This window comes from Heptranchias perlo, chromosome 29 (assembly GCF_035084215.1).
Source record: "Heptranchias perlo isolate sHepPer1 chromosome 29, sHepPer1.hap1, whole genome shotgun sequence".
Lineage (NCBI taxonomy): Eukaryota > Metazoa > Chordata > Chondrichthyes > Hexanchiformes > Hexanchidae > Heptranchias > Heptranchias perlo.
In genome coordinates, this window is record NC_090353.1 from 34,096,141 (window position 1) to 34,117,063 (window position 20,923).

The 20,923-nt window shown below is 48.7% G+C and overlaps 1 protein-coding gene across 5 annotated transcripts in view; it reads right to left on the reverse strand.

The window, feature by feature from the left end:
• enc3 (ectodermal-neural cortex 3) overlaps window positions 1–20,923 on the reverse strand; it is a 37,389-nt gene that overhangs the window by 8,575 nt on the left and 7,891 nt on the right. The window contains exons 1-3 of one of the 5 annotated variants that reach the window (XM_067968468.1): window positions 13,223–13,648; window positions 10,896–10,956; window positions 2,480–4,294 (exon numbers count right to left, since the gene is read on the reverse strand). In XM_067968468.1, coding sequence (XP_067824569.1) covers window positions 2,512–4,281 — 1,770 coding nt within the window. In that variant the 5' untranslated portion in view covers window positions 4,282–4,294; window positions 10,896–10,956; window positions 13,223–13,648 and the 3' untranslated portion in view covers window positions 2,480–2,511. Of the gene's footprint in view, window positions 1–2,479; window positions 4,298–10,895; window positions 10,957–13,222; window positions 13,649–20,605; window positions 20,685–20,923 lie in introns of those variants that run through there. The other 4 variants (XM_067968470.1, XM_067968469.1, XM_067968467.1 and 1 more) reach the window with 4 other exon arrangements.

A 20,923-nucleotide genomic window follows, 5' to 3' on the forward strand; every position in this document is an offset into this window, starting at 1 on the left:
CCCCCCAACTTCGGAGATGGGGCTTCCCCTCTGGATCTACTTCTTCTGGATCGGAGCCCCAGCAGGACCGGCAGACATTGCGGCAGGCCAGAACCAATCGACTACCCCGTGGTGGTCAATCACCGCCCGCCCTGATGCTAATGCTGCTCGGCCCTCAAAATGGACACCACTCCTCCCCCCGGGGGGGAAAATCTACCCTTTGTCTTTATCGGCCCTGACCTCTCACTTTAGTTCTGTGTGTGTTCCGTGCGATCCCTCACCTCCCAACCAAAAAAAAAATTTTTCACTAAAGTTAAAAATGACTAAATTTCACTCTCCTGCCCTAAGAAAGTCCATCACTCAAATCTCCTTTGCTTTGCTCCCCGCAGCGGCCCGTTTGGAGAGATTTGTTGCTCAGTTTATATACGCCGGCCCCGGGGACCCAGGTTCCCATTATCCCGTCTGGATTTAGGAGATCTCAGATGGGAACAGGGCAGAATTCCAAACGGTCCCTGGGTTACTGGAAATCTCGAGCAGACTTCCGGCTCCTGATCGTTTCCCACCAGCGCGGAGGCTGGGCCAGGACAGAGTGGGGGGGGGGGGTCGGCCGCGATAGTCCCTGCCAACACCCCACCAACCCCCCCAGACATTCACTGTCCAAGCACACACACACCAAAGTGGGCCCCAGAGAGACCTTAAGGAGAGGAGGGGAGGAAATGGGTTTGGGGGGAAATAAATTGCTGCTGAATTCTCAAAGTAGATACTTCGTCAAACTGCAGACAGCGCGTAAGAGACGAAAGATTGGACAATCAGTCTGGGGCCTTTCTTCAGCTGTCTGAGCCGCTTTAAGATACAGTAGTAGAGTCGCTGATCAGTGGCAGTGTCTCTATCAGCTCTTATCATAGCTGTAACCCTCCCAACCTCTCTTCACCGACAGAGGAGACAAGGCAACACAGAGCGAGCAATACCACAGGACAGTAACCCCTCATCTAATCTGGGATCACAGGGACCACCCACAGCTAAGACGTAACCAGGAGTTAGGGAAAATCCATCTATTGCAGTTGGAATGCTGCCCATCAGTCGATTCAAAGACGAGCAAATCGGGTGACTTTACAATACACATCTGTGAGTGACCTTTGCTCTGAACTTAACCCATGCTACAGCCTGACCTGGAAGTGCTCGATTACAGGCATGGCGGCCTAGTGATTATGATACTGGACTAGCAACCCAGGAGGTCGTGGGGGTCACAGTCCCACACTGGCAAGTTCTGAAACTAAACCCAATCAATCCGGTAATTCGAGAGCTGGCACCAGAGAAAAGTGACCATAAAAGCTGTTCGATTGCAGCAAAAACCAAACAGGTTCACTAACGTATTCAGAGAAGGGATCCTGCCCCTACCCGGTGTGCGCCTACAGGAAACTCCAGTCCATACTATATGGCTGACTCTTCATGCCCTCAGGGAAACAAGGAATGGGTAATAAATATTACCGACATCCCAAAAACAAAATGTTAAAAAAGGACGACGAGGACAAAAGGAGCAGCAAAGTGTCCAAATCCCAACAATGGAGAACAAAAAAAAAATTAACTTTTTTTCCCCCGGGGGGAATGGACGAAAGGAAAAAAAAAAAATCAAAGCAGCTCGGGTCACTGCTCCTGATAATTATCCAGAGTGGCTCCAGTGCGCGCCCGCGGATGCGGACAGGATCGGGCCTAGCTGTGATCGCCCCTCCCATCGCATGCGCACGCACGCAGTCCGTGCGTGTGGCATCGTCAGCAGCTTCAGTGGGCTCCAGAACTGAGGGGTTATACCTACCGGGCTGGGGTTCTTTTCTCTAGAAAAGAGAAGGCCGAGAGGTGACCTGATCGGACGTCTTTAAGATTATGAAAGGGCTTATTAGGGTAGATGTTTCCACTTGCAGAACAGTCCAGAACTCGGGGCCATAAATATAAGATAATCACTAACAAATCCAATCGGGAATTCAGGAAAACTTCTTCACCCAGAGAGAGTGGTGAGAATGTGGAACTCGCTACCACATGGAGTAGATGAGGCGAATAGCATGGACGGGGAAGCTAGATAAACACATGAGGGAGAAAGGAATAGAAGGATATGTTGATAGGGTGAGATGGAGTAGGGAGGGAGGGAGGAGGCTCGTGTGGAGCATAAACACCGGCATGGACCAGTTGGGCCGAATGGCCTGTTTCTGTGCTGTAAAATCGATGTAATTTAAAGTCAAATACGGGTCAGGAAGGTCTTTCTGCCCACGAGAGGTCGACGAACCTACATTACAGCCCATCGCAGCATCCAACTGGCTCTTAAACGTCTTGGTGGTGGGGGGGGGGGGGGTGGAAAGAGGAGGAGATGGGGGAGGGAAAGAGACATAGATTTGGAGAGGCAGACCCTGCACCCACACCTTCCTTCTAAACGGGGGGGAACCGTAGGAAAATATTTTTCAATTACTTGAAGGTCAAGCATCAACACAAACAGGAAGTTGTTGTTTACCTCAGTTCGCGGTGCCTACGGCTGCGGAGCAGCTAGACGGAGAGATATTTCCACGTGCTGACAAACGCGGTTGGGATGAGCGAATAGGGCACCGTGGTGATGTTACTCCACGTGTCGGTCGTCGAATCGTAACAGTCCAGAGTCTTGCACCGTTGGGCCCCAAAGTAACCGCCGACCACGTAGAGTCTGTTACCGGAAGCCACCGAATGGCAGCTGATCCGCCGAGCCGCCATATCGCCAAACTTTGACCACTGGTACGTCTCGCTGTTGAAGCGGTAGGCAGAGTTGGCCGAGAACTCTGTGTCCCCGCCGATGACGATGATGTGGTCGCCGACCACGGCCGCGGAGGTGTACCGCCAGGGCTGCGGGCAGTTGGCCGGCACGGTCCACCGATTCTCCCCGGGGTCAAAGCACTGAACCTTGGGCAGCTTCTCGCAGTTGACGCTGGTGCCGCCAAAAACGAAGAGCTTCAGTTTGGTGCCAACCACCGCGGCGTTGCTGACGCCCTCGCGGAGGGGGGCCACCAGCGTCCACTTGTTGGACTGAGGGTCGTAATGCTCGACCTGTTTCAGGGAGACCGAGGGAGAGGCCGGGAAGGACACGGTCACGGCCGTGTGCCCGCCGATGGCGTACAAACACTGCTCCAGCTCCGCCGACCCATGTCCGTACCTCGCCAGGAGCATCGCGGCAGCCTTCGTCCACTCGTCGTGGAGCGTGTCGTACACCCAGACGTCTTTGGAGACCCCGTTTTCAGACCCTCTGCCGCCAGTAACGTACACCTTGCAACCAATGGCGCAGGCACTGCACTCCTTGCGCGGGCTGGGGATGTCGGTCTTGGGGATCACAGTCTTGGTCTTCTGGTCGATCGCGTACACCTTGTCGCACATGAAAGTCTGTCCGCCGAGCAGCAAGACGTCATGGTTCACCTTGCGGGGCCTGGCACAGAGCAGCGTCACCACTCCATCGTTCTGCAGGATCCTCATCTTGCAACAAATGGCTTCCTCCACCACCCCTTTGCCCAGCTTGTGGTTGGCCACCAGCTCCTCCCCCAGCACGCTGTTGTACAAGTACGACTCTGGCAACAGGGCCAGACGCACGCACCGCAGCAGTTCCAGTAGGTGGTCTCGCCGTTTCCTCAGGTCATGCTTCACCCAACCCATGACCGCCTCGTAGACCAGGCTTTCATCTTCCACCTCTAGCTCCTCGCTCAAGATCAGCTCGACCAGCTTGTCTTTGGGCAGGTTGAGGAAGTCCTCAGTCCTGCACAGCACCGCAAAGTAGGCAAGGCAGGTCTGCCAAGAGAGTTCGAAGAGCTGCTCGCATTGGTGGGCGTCGGAGAGCAGCATCATCCCAAGGCAGTTCATGGGGTGGAGGTTTTTCTCCAGGAATTCTGCAGACGCATCCCGGATGTCGTGGAACTGAAGCATGTCGCTGGCCTCCAAGAGGGACTCTGCGTTCTCTTCGTTGATGAGGACTCGGGAGGAGTACGCGTAGTCCAGGAGCAACTCCAGGACCTCGGGGTGCAGAGAGTTGTGGAAGTTCACCTCGTTGTCTCGGCTCTCCTTCATCCCCCCAGCGAACATGGCCTCGAAGTAACGGCTGCAGGAAGCCAGCACTACCCGGTGGCAGTAGAAGGACCGGTTCCCGGCGTGGAGGGTTATATCCGTGAAGAGGTGCCTCTTGCGGAGGAGATTGAGGTGAGTCAACAGACTGTCGGCGTGCGACGGCTTGTGGAACAGATGGATGTTCATCGACCCCGAGCTGGAGCGCGATTTGCGATTTTCGTGAACGGTGACTGACATCTTGGGGAAAGAGCTGCTGAGACATAAAGGGTGAATATCAATAATTCTGAATACTCAGCTTCCACCCCTTACATGACCGAGAACAATTAACGAGCGAGTGGCCCCTTTAAATGCCCCTTGTTAAAAATCGGCGAGGAAAAGGCCTTAGCTTTTAAATCGGGAACGTGCGAAGTTCTCAAGAACAGCAAAAGGCTAAATTTTCAGAGCGAGCTTCCCGCCATGGAGTCTTGCTGTGCGCGCACCTGACTCGCGCGCTTCTGATTTTCCAATCGTTAATATTAACGAAAACTTGGGCTCATCAGCCTTGAAACGAGGCAACTGAGCCGGGACACGTGTTTTAAGCATAAATAACTCGTTTTAAGTTCAGAGAGAGGCCCACGTGAGTTATTAATAATTAATTTTTCTTCTGAGGATATGACTAATTTAAAAGGTGTGCTCTACACACAATTATTTTTATACTCACTCAAGGTGTGGGCATCGCTGCCAAGGCCGGCTTTTATTGCCCATCCCTAGTTGGCTGAGAAGGTGGAGTTGGGAATGTAACGGGTTTGATACAACTGAGAGGCTTGTTAGGCCATTTCAAAGGGCAGTTAAGAGTCAATCACATTGGTGTGGGACTGGAGTCACATATAGGCCCAGACCGTGTAAAGACAGGAGTGGACTTACAGATAAGATATTGAAGGCAAAACCAATTTAATATGGGAGGGTCTAAGCTAAATTCTCCCACCGCCTGGCATGATGGCCCTCAAAGAATGAGTTGCATTCATATTTATACCCTTTTTGTGTTTGTCCTGTTTGAAATTTGGGGGCTTGAGTTTTGGAAAGGAAGAGAAACCTTTCAAGTCTTCTGGGTGTCTCAAAGCGCCTCACAGCCAAAGGATTACTTGCTTTTAAAAAATGTTGAAACTGGGGTGAAGGTCCAAGCCTATAGCGCAGGACCCCACCAAATGTTGATTAGAGGCGGAGAGAAGGCAAGTGATCATAGAATCATAGAAGTTACAACATGGAAACAGGCCCTTCGGCCCAACATGTCCATGTCGCCCAGTTTATACCACTAAGCTAGTCCCAATTTCCTGCACTTGGCCCATATCCCTCTATACCCATCTTACCCATGTAACTGTCCAAATGCTTTTTAAAAGACAAAATTGTACCCGCCTCTACTACTGCCTCTGGCAGCTCGTTCCAGACACTCACCACCCTTTGAGTGAAAAAATTGCCCCTCTGGACCCTTTTGTATCTCTCCCCTCTCACCTTAAATCTATGCCCCCTCGTTATAGACTCCCCTACCTTTGGGAAAAGATTTGACTATCTACCTTATCTATGCCCCTCAATATTTTATAGACTTCTATAAGATCACCCCTTAACCTCCTACTCTCCAGGGAAAAAAGTCCCAGTCTGTCTAACCTCTCCCTAGAAGTCAAACCATCAAGTCCCGGTAGCATCCTAGTAAATCTTTTCTGCACTCTCCCTAGTTTAATAATATCCTTTCTATAATAGGGTGACCAGAACTGTACACAGTATTCCAAGTGTGGCCTAACTAATGTCTTGTACAACTTCAACAAGACATCCCAACTCCTGCATTCAATGTTCTGACCAATGAAACCAAGCATGCCGAATGCCTTTTTCACCACCCTATCCACCTGTGACTCCACTTTCAAGGAGCTATGAACCTGTACTCCTAGATCTCTGTTCTATAACTCTCCCCAACGCCCTACCATTAACGGAGTAGGTCCTGGCCCGATTCGATCTACCAAAATGCATCACCTCACATTTATCTAAATTAAACTCCATCTGCCATTCATCGGCCCACTGGCCCAATTTATCAAGATCCCGTTGCAATCCTAGATAACCTTCTTCACTGTCCACAATGCCACCAATCTTGGTGTCATCTGCAAACTTACTAACCATGCCTCCTAAATTCTCATCCAAATCATTAATATAAATAACAAATAACAGCGGACCCAGCACCGATCCCTGAGGCACACCGCTGGACACAGGCATCCAGTTTGAAAAACAACCCTCTACAACCACCCTCTGTCTTCTGTCGTCAAGCCAATTTTGTATCCAATTGGTTACCTCACCTTGGATCCCGTGAGATTTAACCTTATGTAACAACCTACCATGCGGTACCTTGTCAAAGGCTTTGCTAAAGTCCATGTAGACCACGTCTACTGCACAGCCCTCATCTATCTTCTTGGTTACCCCTTCAAAAAACTCAATCAAATTCGTGAGACATGATTTTCCTCTCAAAACCATGCTGACTGTTCCTAATTAGTCCCTGCCTCTCCAAATGCCTGTAGATCCTGTCCCTCAGAATACCCTCTAACAACTTACCCACTACAGATGTCAGGCTCACTGGTCTGTAGTTCCCAGGCTTTTCCCTGCCGCCCTTCTTAAACAAAGGCACAACATTTGCTACCCTCCAATCTTCAGGCACCTCACCTGTAGCGGTGGATGATTCAAATATCTCTGCTAGGGGACCCGCAATTTCCTCCCTAACCTCCCATAACGTCCTGGGATACATTTCATCAGGTCCCGGAGATTTATCTACCTTGATGCGCGTTAAGACATCCAGCACCTCCCTCTCTGTAATATGTACACTCCTCAAGACATCACTATTTATTTCCCCAAGTTCCCTAACATCCATGCCTTTCTCAACCGTAAATACCAATGTGAAATATTCATTCAGGATCTCACCCATTTCTTGTGGTTCCGCACATAGATGACCTTGTTGATCCTTAAGAGGCCCTACTCTCTCCCTAGTTACCCTTTTGCCCTTTATGTATTTGTAGAAGCTCTTTGGATTCACCTTTGCCTGATCTGCCAAAGCAATCTCATGTCCCCTTTTTGCCCTCCTGATTTCTCTCTTAACTCTACTCCGGCAATCTCTATACTCTTCAAGGGATCCACTTGATCCCAGCTGCCTATGCATGTCATATGCCTCCTTCTTCTTTTTGACTAGGGCCTCAATCTCCCGAGTCATCCAAGGTTCCCTACTTCTACCAGCCTTGCCCTTCACTTTATAAGGAATGTGCTTACCCTGAACCCTGGTTAACACACTTTTGAAAGCCTCCCACTTACCAAACATCCCTTTGCCTGCCAACAGACTCTCCCAATCAACTTCTGAAAGTTCCTGTCTAATACCATCAAAATTGGCCTTTCCCCAATTTAGAATTTTAACTTTTGGGCCAGACCTATCCTTCTCCATAGCTATCTTAAAACTAATGGAATTATGATCACTGGTCCCAAAGTGATCCCTCACGAACACTTCTGTCACCTGCCCTTCCTTATTTCCCAAGAGGAGGTCAAGTTTTGCCCCCTCTCTAGTCGGGCCATCCACATACTGAATGAGAAATTCCTCCTGAATACACTCAACAAATTTCTCTCCATCCAAGCCCCTAATGCTATGGCTGTCCCAGTCAATGTTGGGAAAGTTAAAGTCCCCTACTATTACCACCCTATTTTTCTTGCAGCTGTCTGTAATCTCCTTACATATTTGCTCCTCAATTTCCCGTTAAAAAAAACCTGTAAGTTGTAGGGGAAGGTGAGGAGTCCCATAGTGTTACAGCCCTGAGAAAGAACGATTTAGAGTAGGAGACAACGTGATGAGTGTTGGTTCCAACATACTGAGGAGGTAGGGATGAGGATTGGGGCATTTGGACTATAAACTTGCATTTATATAGCACTTTTAAGATAGCAAAACGTCCCATGGCGCTTCACAGGGGTGTGAGCAGACAAAAATTGACACCGAGCCAATTAGGACAGGTGACCAAACGCTTGGTCAAAGGGGTAGGTTTTAAGGAGCGTCTTAAAAAGAAGAGAGAGGTAGAGAGGTTTGGGGAGGGAATTACAGAGCTTAGGGCCTAGACAGCAGAAGGCACAGCCGCCAATGGTGGGGTGAAGGAAGTGGGAGATGCACAAGAGGCCAGAGTTGGAGGAACAAATCGTTTTTGGAGGGTTGTAGGGCCGGAGGAGGTTACAGAGATAGGGCGGGGTGAGAATTTTTAAAATTCACAGCGTTGGTGAACCCAGAAAAAAGTTCAGAGCATCACTGACCACGGTGGTAATGATAAGAGACAATAAAAAGGTCGTGACGGAGAGAGGGAGGGGATGATCACTTGAAGAGCTGGAGAATGGTGTCTGCAGTACACTCACTAGGCTATCGAGCGCATAGAACAAGCCGACAGATTACAAGGTTAGTTTGCTGATGTTGCGGGAATGGGTCACAATACTGTACACTTAACATTCCAGAGGCGTGCACTGGGGATACACTGAGAACTTACATATCCATGTGGAGCAGACACTGCTCATTTCAACAAAGCCCTGTAATAACAGCTCACACCCAGTCAACAGGGATAACATGGAATGAGATTCCCAGCCAGCCAGAGCTAATCCAAGAAAAAGAAAAATATTCCCTCCTCTTTTAAAAATTTTTTAAATTCCAGCCAGGTCGTAATTGTTTTTGGCCACTTTCTGCTCTGACAAACCATATCCAGACAAACTGGATTTCATGCCTTCTCCTCTACTCCTCCCTGGGAAGGAGCAGCAGAGTTCGGCTCGTACAACCTTTCTATCCCGTGGAATCTTCTCTCCTAACCGGAAGGGGCCGACTCCTGCTCACGGCACGGTCCCGCCGGGCCAATCCTGGTCTCACTGGCCAGTCACGGCATCAGACGAGCGCGTGTCGACAGGCACACCAGCACAACCGAGCTCAGTCGTGTTCTCACCAGACATCCACGGACTTCCCGACGGGAGCTTACTGGACTGGAGTGGGAACCCTGGCTGATTCCTCTCCCCCTCCCAATCCTGGATTATTGAGGCCAAGTCTAGCATCCCAACTGAGACCAGCTAAATTAGCACAACCTGGGACCTTCATGGCCTGGTTCTGCTATAATTTAGCAACAGAGTAGGCAGGGAATTTCCTGTCATCCTCGATATAGAAGGGCAGGAAAGAGGGATTGATAAATCACCTTTCACATCCTCAGGGAGTCCCAACTGCACTTCACGGCCAATTAATTACTTTTGAAGTGTGGTCACTGTTGTTATGTAGGCAAATGCACCAGCCAATTTGCACACAGGAAGATCCCAGATGAAGGACCAGTTATACTGCTTTTGGTGGTGTTGGTCAAGACCTCGGGAGAACCCCCATTCTCTTCTTCCAATAGTGCAGAAGGATTTTTACATCCACTTGAACAGACCGATGGGGGCCTCGGTTTAACGTCTCGCCCCAAGGACGGCACCTCCGACAGTGCAGCACTCCTTCATTACTGCGCTGAAACGTCAGACAACGGGCTCGAGTCCTGCAGTGGGGCTTGAACCCACAACCTTCTGACTTGCAGGCGAGAGTGCTACCAACTGAGCCAAGCCGACAGCTTACAAGGTAGGAAGAACCAGAGCCAGCAGCCAAACTAAGAGACTGATCCATCCCGAACACACACAAAGCGAGCAGGAAGACACTATTGACCTAGGAGGGAGGGGGTGGGGGGAAAAGATTGCTTTCTTGGACTGGGAATAAAGTAACATACGTGGAATTCTTGTGTTTAAAGTGGCTGAATCCTTTTATCCACAGCCTTGTGGGGGTAGTAATAATCCTTTTGAAGATTTAAAGATGCCTTTTCATGTGTGTACGATTGAAGTAAATGGGAATAAAGCAACAAGTCAGTGGTTCAAACCCATTTCCTGCATTCGGCTGAAATTATATATAATTACACAATGAAAAGAGATTCTTGTCACACACACACACACGGGGATACAGAGGCGCAGAAAGCAGAGACCCCAGAGGCAATGAATCAAACGCAGAGGAAGAATTTCTCTGCGGCGCTCAGTAACAGAACTCTCTCACACATTACGGGAGATTCTCGATGGGTCGGTTCGGGTCATGGTGCTGAGCAGGAAGGCGACAAGTTCAACAACAGCAATAACCTGCATTTATATATAAAACGCAGGAAAATGTCCAGAGGCACTTCACAACTGACACCGAGTCAAAGGAGGAGACATTAGGACAGGCGACCAAAAGCTTGGTCAAAGAGGTAGGGTTTACGGAGGGTCTTAAAAAAGGAGAGAGAGAGAGTTGGAGAGGTTTAGAAAGGGATACCACACAGTTGATTCGGAGTTGGGAAGCAACAATCGGTCAACTGGCCTTGGCGTTCTGGGTTGTGGTGGGGAGGAAGTCAGGGAAAAGAGAAATGTAGTAACCCCTGACCTCGGTTTGGAAAGTGCGGGCGAGCGGACTTGGCGAGGACAGAATCAGGTCCGACTGAAGTGTTCCCCTCATTGGGGCACTTTGGCACTGATATATGATAAATACAAACCTAGACACATCATGGTCATGACATCATTGCTTCAAAGCAAAAAAAAAAGTTTCAGTAAATTCTTTCCAACTGCTGCAATTTCCTGAGCAGCCTGGCCATACTCATCGTCTGGGATCACACACGGTGGACGGCCAAGCAGCCGAGGCTAGCAGGGAGACGAGTGAGTCACAGGCTTCAGAATAAAAGGGAGAGAATGGGGAAGCGATTAAGCAGAAACTGAGCATCTTAAACCTTGCAAGAGTTGTACGATGCCGCGATCCCATCACCGAAACGGGGATTACATTTTAAACCAGGAAATCTCACCAAGATCCCACGGAACTATTCGAAGAAGAGCAGGGGAGTCCTCCCGGGGGGTGATTATGACCTGGAGTGATAAAACGGGCGATAGTGATTCAGCTGCCTGCTATACATCTCCCCCAATTTTCATTTCCATTGAAGTCAATGGAAATAAAGAGTCAAGTTTTGCACCATCACCAAAAGTTAACATGACCCCCTCCTCCTGTGTCCTGGCTAATATTTAATCCCTCAACCAACACCTAAAAACGGATGATCTGGTCTTTATCCCATTGCTGTTTGTGGGACTTTGCTGTGCACAAATTGGCCCCTACATTTTAACAGTGACTACAGCCAATTAAGTACTTTTGAAATGTAAAGTGCTTTGGGATATCCTGAGGTTGTGAAAGGCACTATATAAATGCAAGTCCTTTCATTAATTTGAACAGGCAGGATCTCATGGAGCGCACACCAGCGATTTCTCAATACAAATCTCCCTGCTGGATTGTGGAATCATTCCTATTGATTGCTGTGAGATTTTTCCTACACTGTGGTAGTGCTAGAACAAAGAGAGTGCCCAGTAACGACACTACCATATTCAATAATCATCTCAGCCTCATCACCACCTCCTAAAGGTGCTTTTATATTAAAAGGAGCAGAGATGTTGGGTGACACACTGGTCTCCCTCCACCAGGCTACATGGAACGAACGGCCTTACACTTGGGCATCGCACACCCGTGACGACGCAGGCCTACAAAATTGCCGGCCAGTTAAGAGGGCCCTGTTTCAGTACAGTATACGCAGACGTTCGGTATTCACATTTCTACAGATACAGAAACTACATCTTAACATCGCCCAGCAGAACCAACAGCGACCACCGCCCGGCAGAGGGCAACGCACAGAGGGAAGCAACTGGACGCAGACCTCCCCTCCCCACGACAGGAGCAGGAAGTAGGCCATTCAGCCCCTCGAGCCTGTTCCGCCATTCAATTCGATCATGGCTGATCTGTACCACGACTCCATTTGGGATGTCAGCCTTGGTTTAGTGGGTCGCACCCACGCCTCAGAGTCAGAAGGTCAGGAGTTCAAGCCCCACTCCAGAGACCTGAGCACGTAATCTAGACAGACACTTTTACAGTGCGATACTGAGGGAGTGTTACACTGTCGGAGGTGCCGTCTTTCGGATGAGATGTTAAACCAAGGCCCCGTTTGCTCTCACAGGTGGATGTAAAAGATCTCATGGTACTATTTGAAGAGTAGGGGAGTTCTCCCCGGTGTCCTGGCCAATATTTATCCCTCAATCAACATCACTAAAACTGATTATCTGGTCATCATCACATTGCTGTTTGTGGAATCTTGCTGTGCACAAATCGGCTGCCGTGTTTCCAATACAACAGTGACTACACTTTAAAAGTACTTCATTGGCTGTCTTTATTTTATCCTCCTTTGATCCCTTAATACCCTTACCCAATAAAAATCCAGCAATCTCAGCCTTGAGCATTGTAACTGACCCCCAGCATCTACAGCCTTTTGGGGGGGGAAAAGAATTCCAGATTTCCACAACACTTTGAGAAAAAATGCTTCCAGATTTCACTCCTGAACGGCCTGGCTTTAATTTTAAGATTATGCCCCCTTTGTTCAGAATTCCCCCCCACCAGAGGAAAAGGCTTCTTTGTGTCGCCTTTTATTATTTTAAATACCTCAATTAGATCACCCCTCAACCTTCCCAGCTAAGTTTATGCATCCTGTCCTCATTCTTTAACCCTTCAAAAGCTCTCACTATTTAAACCAAGAAACAGCCCTTTGTACAGAATCAAAGACAAGAAACTATTAAACACAGAATCCTCAACAATCGTTTCTCGCGAGTGAGACTCAGCCTTCAGCAATAAACAGAAATACGGTTTTCACAGAAAAAAAAAATTGTGGAATGCAATCTCCAAAACACCAGTAAAAAAAATCCTGGAATCCCTTATAATTTAATTTATTAATTCACTGTGAAGTGGCTAGAAACAGTCACTGTGGCCGAATGGACGGCACCTACAATTAATAAGGAATGCTGTGCATCCGTTTTGGACAATTAAATGTTGCACACGCTTACATCATGCTGTAGAAGGCTTTATTTTAAAAAAAAATTCCAAGAAACAGAAGTGTAAGAATTTAACGATAGTGTTAAAAAAAACATTTAAAAAAATACACTTGGGTGCAAACTGGGCCATGCACTGACCTGTCCCTATAAAGCTTTGAAGCAAAAAAAAACTCCAAGCAGAATGCAAATTAAATATAGCACCTCTCTAAGAATCATTGCCCAGTGTCTGGTGCAGCTTTTTCCTAAGTTAAACCCAGTTCCGTCGACTTACCTTTCGGCCCGGGAGAAACAGGCGTTGATCCTTTTCACTTGGAGACGAGGGAGGAGGGGGAAGGAAAAAGTTTTCTTTTTGGAAGAGAGGCGCGAGGGGAGCACCCAAACTTTTTTTTTTGTAACTTTTCTGCAAACTTCGCGCTGCTCTTTGATCAGGCGCTCATGGCTTCGCCCCCTCTCTCTCTCTCTCTCTCTCCCCCCCCAGCCGCTCGCTGTCAAGAATCCCGCAGACCCCGACCGTCTTTGCCAGTCAGCACTTGTCCCGAGTCAGGGAAACACTCGTCAAATTTATTCAGTACCATTCCCCCCACCCACTGGGAGGCACCGAGTCTCCGCCCCAGAGTGGAAACAGCCTCATCGTGAAACTGAGCTGATCAGTTTCAAACCGAGCCCCTGAAATGTACAAACCAAACAGTGGAAATTTACCTGCAACTCCCCCTCCCCTCCCAAAAAAACCATCTTTGCAAAGCTCACACCTTCCCTTTAAAAGTTTATATATAAACACCTCGTTGCTCACACATAAAACACAAAGCTTCATTTTTGAGTGACAGGAGTTGTGGCAAATTAGGAAGCAGGAGTTTTAAAAAAAGTTGAATTCATTACCAGGTTCCCGTCAAATCAGGTTTGAGGGAGGGAGGGTTTTTTTTTAGGGAGAGTGACTGTTGTAAATTGATCTGTCCCCAAGCTGGTCAGACACTCCCTCCAACTGAGTCACTGTTCATTCAGCTGCACAGGAGGATTGTATTAGAATTTTCTGTTATTCTAGGGCAAAGTTTATCTGGTTTAATCTTTTTTTGCGGGTTCTTTTCAAAAGGAGAATTCACCTTAGCTGATGTAGGGAACATTGGCTCGGGCAAGTGATCTTAGAACCATTGAGCATAGAAAGAGGCCATTCTGCCCTTCATGCCTGTGCTGGCTCTTTGAAAGATTTATCCAATTAGTCGCCCTCCCCCGCTCTCTCCTCATAACCCTGCATTTTTTTTTTCCCTTTTCAAGTATTTATCCAATTCCCTTTTGAAAGTCACTATTGAATCTGCTTCCACCGCCCTTTCAGGCAGCGCGTTCCAGATCGTAACAACTCGCTGCGTAAAACAAATTTCTCCTCAGGTTCTTTTGCCAATTATCTTAAATCTGGGTCTTCTGATTACTGACCCTCCTGCCAGTCGAAACAGCTTCTCCTTATTTACTCTGCGAAAACCCCTCGTGATTTTGGACACCTCGATTAAATCTCCCCTTGACCTTCTCTGTTCTAAGAATAACAATCTCCAGTCTCTCCACATAACTGAAGTCCCTCATCCCTGGTACCATTCAGGTAAATCTCCAGTACACCCTCTCCAAGGGCTTTGGTGGCGAGACCCCTTTTCCCCCATTAACCCCGCGTGTTTCTGCGTTTAATGCTTGCCTTTTTTTAAAAATGAGGGCAACACCGTCGAAAGAAGAAACAAATTTTTAAAGAGGCACAACTAATAAAGGAACTTAAACAGAAAGTGTACTTTACAACAAAAGGAAACTTTATAAAACTAAATCATGACCACTGTTGCTCGTGTCTGTCAGAGTCTCTATTCCTTGCAGTGCTCACCGGTCGCACAGGCCCTCGCACGTGCCGCTGCGCACCTCATGGTCCCTCCCCGCGGCCTCCGCACTAAGTGCACGTGCCCCGATTCGCAGCCCGAGTACTGCGGTTTGGCACAAAAATTCACGGACGCAGCGAAAATGCCGCTTTCGGGGCGGATAGAATTTCACAGCGTGGAGGGGGGCCCTTCGCTCCTGTGCCGGCTTTCTGAGCGATCTATCCTCTTAGCCCTGGTCCTCTGCCCTCTCCCCACAGCCTTCTGAATTTTTATTTTTCAAATATTTATATCCATTTCCCTTTTAGAAGCTATTATGGATTCTGCTTGCACTGCTGTTTCTGGTCCTATGCCATACCCTCTGAGTAACAGTGCACAACAGTGACTGCACCTCAAAAGGTCACTCATTTTATGAAGAGCTTTGAGATGTCCTCAGGATATGTTAGGGTGCTACATAAATGCAAGTTTGTTCTTTTCTTTGCTGTAATATCAAAGCTGTGTAAAAGAGTAATGTGAAGAGTGACTGCAATTCATTCACGAAACTCACCCCTACACTAAGTTTCTCCCTTTATTCCCACCTGACTCAGGAACCAACATCATTAATCTTGTAAAGGGCCAGTATATGCAATGCAAATAAAAAGTCTAATCTGAACTTCCGCTGTATCTGGTTCAGTTAGATCTTTGGATTGACCCTGGCGCATTGCCACAGGGCCAGGTCGGAGGGCCTGGTGGGGGGGGGAGGGCCAGGTCGGAGGGCCTGGGGGGGGCAGGTCAGAGAGCCTGGGGGGAGAGGGCGGAGGGGGAGGCAGGTCGGAGGGCGGACAGATCGGAGGGCCTGGGGGGGGGGGGGACAGGTCGGAGGGCCTGGGGGGAGAGGTTGGAGGGCCTGGGGGGCAGGTTGGAGGGCCTGGGGGGAGAGGGCAGAGGGGAGGGGTGGCAGGTGGGAGGGCCTTCTTGTGGGTCTGCTCCTGGGCCAGGCCGAAATGGCCATTCGTGGGTCTAGGAAAGGGCGATGTCACTCTGGCTGCCTCTCTTCCGTGGTTTAGTCCATGATGGCCCTGGAGAGGGAACATGTGGTGCCCACCGGCACACTTGGGGTCTTCCGTGACCGGTGTGCACCACAAAGCATAGAGTATCTTATCGACATCGATAATAATATCATAGTTTAAATTATGAGTTTATTACATAGAATTTACAGCACAGAAACAGGCCATTCGGCCCAACAGATCCATGCTGGTGTTTATGCTCCTCCCATCCTTCTTCATCTCACCCTATCAGCATATCCTTCTATTCCTTTCTCCCTCATGTGTTTATCTAGCTTCCCCTTAAATGCATCTATGCTATTCGCCTCAACCACTCCATGTGGTAACGAGTTCCACATTCTCACCACTCTCTGGGTAAGGAAGTTTCTCCTGAATTCCCTATTGGATTTATTAGTGACTATCTTACATTTATGGCCCCTGCTTCTGGTCTTACCCGCAAGTGGAAACATCTTCTCTCTGTCTACCCTATCAAACCTTTTCATAATGGTGAGTACATGAGAGAGAAAGGAATAGAAGGACATGTTGATGTCTTGGAGGGTAAGCAAACAAAAATTGACACTGAGCCAAAGAAGGAGATATCAGGACAGGTGACCAAACGCTTGGTGAAAGAGGTAAGTTTTAAGGAGCATCTTAATGGAGGAGAGGCGGAGAGGTTTAGGGGGGGAATTCCAGAGCTTAGGGCCTAGGCAGCTGAAGACACGGCCGCCAATGGTGGAGCGATTAAAATCGGGGATGCGCAAGAGGCCAGAATTGGAGGAGCGCAGAGATCTCGGAGGGTTGTAGGGCTGGAGGAAGTTACAGGGATAGGGAGGGGCGAGGCCATGGAGGGATTTAAAAACAAGGATGAGAATTTTTAAATTGAGGCTTTGCCGGACTGGGAGCCAACGTAGGTCAGCGAGCACAGGGGTGATGGGAGAACGGGACTTGGTGTGAGTTAGGATACGGGGCAGCAGAGTTTTGGATGAGCTGAAGTTTATGGAGGGTGGAAGATGGGAGGCCGGCCACTGCTATAACACCACTGCCTTTTCTATCCCTTCTGCCAATTCCTCTTGTGAAGTGATCTGAGATAGTTTTTAATGCTTTAAGTGCAAGTTGTTTTTCGTAACCCAAATGCCTGATAAAACTGGACAGCATTCCTGAACTGGGCATGTGAAATGAGACAGAGTTGTCTCTCCTGATCACTACCCAGTGATGCGGAGGTGGCTCATGGGGTAACGATCGGGAGTGGGAACCGTGGCTGATTTTCCCCCTTTCCTAGTTCAGGGGTGCGGAGGCCAATTGTCCCACCTCCTCAACCGGTATCAGCTAACTCGGCACTGGGCCAGGGCCCTAGACTAGCTCTGTCCTCAGTGACACGCTGCCTTTACCAACTGGAGCCCTGTGGGGCTGTGGGGGGGGGAGCACTCTGGCACTTCTGTTTATTATTACCCTAAAATAAATCCTCCTCCTTCACAGACGAGCAACCGATTTCTGTTCACTCCCGGGCTGGTGGTGGGGCCCACCGTGGAATGTCATTACACCGAGGCGGAGAGGGCTGTCAGATGAGAGAGTCTAATGATGTTACTAATCCCAGTAATTACTGTTTGATTTGCAGCCTCCGGGAGATGCTCTGTTTTAATGAGGGCGCTGCATTTCGGCAGTTAGCTGTCACTGCAGATTGACCGGACACATCTGCTGTGATCCAGTCTCGTACAATCTCATACTCATTTTAGATAAAGAGGTGCCGCGCCAACACAGATGTTACTTTGTTCAGGAGCTCTCATTTCTTTATTTAATTGGGTCTTTGAATTTATGTAAATGTACGTTATTTCTCCGATGCTATTTAAGCAGCTGCTTTTTCCTCTCCAGCTCCTCGTCCCGTGAAGGCGTCACTTCCTGCTGGGGAATAGCCCCAGTGCCTCACCCTGGGCGGCCGCTCTTGATGAACGAGCCTGGACAGCGAGTGTCGGCCGGCTATTCGACTGTGGAGGGGCATCGCAGCTGAACCCGAACCTGTGCTGACCCGACGTTCCCACCCCATAACACTGGATAACAATCAGCAGGGGGCACCCTGGCTGATTTTAACTTTGCCTAACACATGTGTGTGGCATTGGATCTATTGGTGTTGGTGTGCGTGTCTGCTTTTGTGTCGGTGTGTGTGATTCTGCTCAGGATACGGGGTATGCCATTTCAAACCAAGATGAGGAGAAATTTCTTCACTCAGAGGGTGGTGAACCTGTGGAATTCTCTACCACAGAAGGCAGTGGAGGCCAAGTCATTAGATGTATTCAAGGAGATAGATATATTTCTTAATGCTAAAGGGATCAAGGGATATGGGGAAAAAGCGGGAACAGGGTACTGAGTTAGATGATCAGCCATGATCATTTTGAACAGTGGAGCAGGCCCGAAGGGCGGAAGTGCCTATACTTGCTACTATTTTCTATGTTTCTATGAATCTGCCTGTTTTGTGTCGGTGTGTGTGAGTCTGCCTGCTTTGTGTCGGTGTGTGTGAGTCTGCCTGCTTTGTGTCGGTGTGTGTGAGTCTGCCTGCTTTGTGTCGGTGTGTGTGAGTCTGCCTATTTTGTGTCAGTGTGTGAATCTGCCTGTTTTGTGTCAGTGTGTGTGAGTCTGCCTGTTTTGTGTCAGTGTGTGAATCTGCCTGTTTTGTGTCAGTGTGTGTGAGTCTGCCTGTTTTGTGTCAGTGTGTGAATCTGCCTGTTTTGTGTCGGTGTGTGTGAGTCTGCCTGTTTTGTGTCAGTGTGTGAATCTGCCTGTTTTGTGTCAGTGTGTGTGAGTCTGCCTGTTTTGTGTCAGTGTGTGAATCTGCCTGTTTTGTGTCAGTGTGTGTGAGTCTGCCTGTTTTGTGTCGGCGTGTGTGAGTCTACCTGTTTTGTGTCAGTGTGTGAATCTGCCTGTTTTGTGTCAGTGTGTGTGAGTCTGCCTGTTTTGTGTCAGTGTGTGAATCTGCCTGTTTTGTGTCAGTGTGTGTGAGTCTGCCTGTTTTGTGTCGGCGTGTGTGAGTCTGCCTGTTTTGTGTCGGCGTGTGTGAGTCTGCCTGTTTTGTGTCGGTGTGTGTGAGTCTGCCTGTTTTGTGTCGGTGTGTGTGAGTCTGCCTGTTTTGTGTCAGTGTGTGAATCTGCCTGTTTTGTGTCAGTGTGTGTGAGTCTGCCTGCTTTGTGTCAGTGTGTGTGAGTCTGCCTGTTTTGTGTCGGTGTGTGAGTCTGCCTGTTTTGTGTCAGTGTGTGAATCTGCCTGTTTTGTGTCAGTGTGTGTGAGTCTGCCTGCTTTGTGTCGGTGTGTGTGAGTCTGCCTGTGTTGTGTCGGTGTGTGTGAGTCTGCCTGTTTTGTGTCAGTGTGTGTGAGTCTGCCTGTTTTGTGTCAGTGTGTGTGAGTCTGCCTGTTTTGTGTCAGTGTGTGTGAGTCTGCCTGTTTTGTGTCAGTGTGTGTGAGTCTGCCTGTTTTGTGTCGGTGTGTGAGAGTCTGCCTGTTTTGTGTCGGTGTGTGTGAGTCTGCCTGTTTTGTGTCGGTGTGTGTGAGTCTGCCTGTTTTGTGTCGGTGTGTGTGAGTCTGCCTGTTTTGTGTCAGTGTGTGTGAGTCTGCCTGCTTTGTGTCGGTGTGTGTGAGTCTGCCTGCTTTGTGTCAGTGTGTGTGAGTCTGCCTGCTTTGTGTCAGTGTGTGTGAGTCTGCCTGTTTTGTGTCAGTGTGTGAATCTGCCTGTTTTGTGTCAGTGTGTGTGAGTCTGCCTGTTTTGTGTCGGTGTGTGTGAGTCTGCCTGTTTTGTGTCGGTGTGTGTGAGTCTGCCTGCTTTGTGTCAGTGTGTGTCCATTCTGTGTTGCTCCTGTGTCTGGGGACATCCTTCTAACATCTCTCGCACTCCAGGGCTAAGAGTGGATGAGAGTGTCAGCTGTGGCTCAGCGGGCAGCACTCTCACCTTCTGAGTCAGGTTGTGGGTTCAGGTCCCACTCCAGAGACTTGAGCACAAAATCCAGGCTGACACTCCAGTGCTGAGGGAGTGCCGCACTGTCGGAGGTGCCGTCTTTCGGATGAGACGTTAAACCGAGGACCCATCTGCTCTCTCAGGTGGAAGATCCCACGGCATTATTTTTGAAGAAGAGCAGGGGAGTTCTTTATCCCTCAACCAACATCACTAAAATAGATTATCTGGTTATTGTCTCATTGCAGTTTATGGGATCTTGCTGTGCGCAAATTGGCTGCTGCGTTGCCTACATTACAACAGTGACTACAATTCAAAAAGTACTTCATTGGCTGTAAAGTACTTTGGGACGTCCTGAGGTCGTGAAAGGCACTTTGAAAGTTCTTTCTTTTGACGATGGCCTGGACTTTTTTAGTGCAGTTTCTCAGCAGGAATGATGCTTTGCCCCCCTCTGCTGGCCACAGCAATTTACTACAATGAATCAGATCTTTGATGTTGGTGCCACCTTGTGACAGCCTTCAGTGACTGCAATTTCCCCGCTTCAAGGAAATGGAAAGTGCGAGATAATAGGGGTGCAATGCACTCTAGGCAAACCCAAGGAACAAAGTTTGGGTGCTTTACAGATGTTATGCGAACACTGAGTAAATGACCGCCCTATACTCCCTCTCTACCGGTTCTTGAATTAAACATTCTCCATTTCTTAGTCCCCCAGCCTTTTCCTCAAGGTGTTCTTGCTGGGATATGGGTGCATGGGGCCATTTGGTGCCTTATTCAAATGGACCATTCTCAGCATGACTCGCAACGTGGCCCGAGCCCAGGTAACTCTTATATTGTTAGCGCTTACATTGCTTACTCACTGGTTTGTCCCATTTGAATTTCATGGGATTGGAGGTTTGGAAAGGGCCTTTTTCAAAAAAGGTTTTTGCCTCACTGGTGGATAAATCCTAAATCAGAACTCCAAGATCTGTTAATATCAGCGACTTGAGGTATCTGCAAATTAACAGGAACACTGAGTCAAAACATTATAGGTGGCCTGAGGCTCCATAGTGTAAAGCAACACAGCTCGCAAAGATAAAAACTCGTACTCCTTGGTGTAGTCGATGAGCGTGGCAGGCTATTCAACTCTGGAGGGTATCATCGGCAACCCTAACCCTGTCCCCAACTCGTGTCTGCAC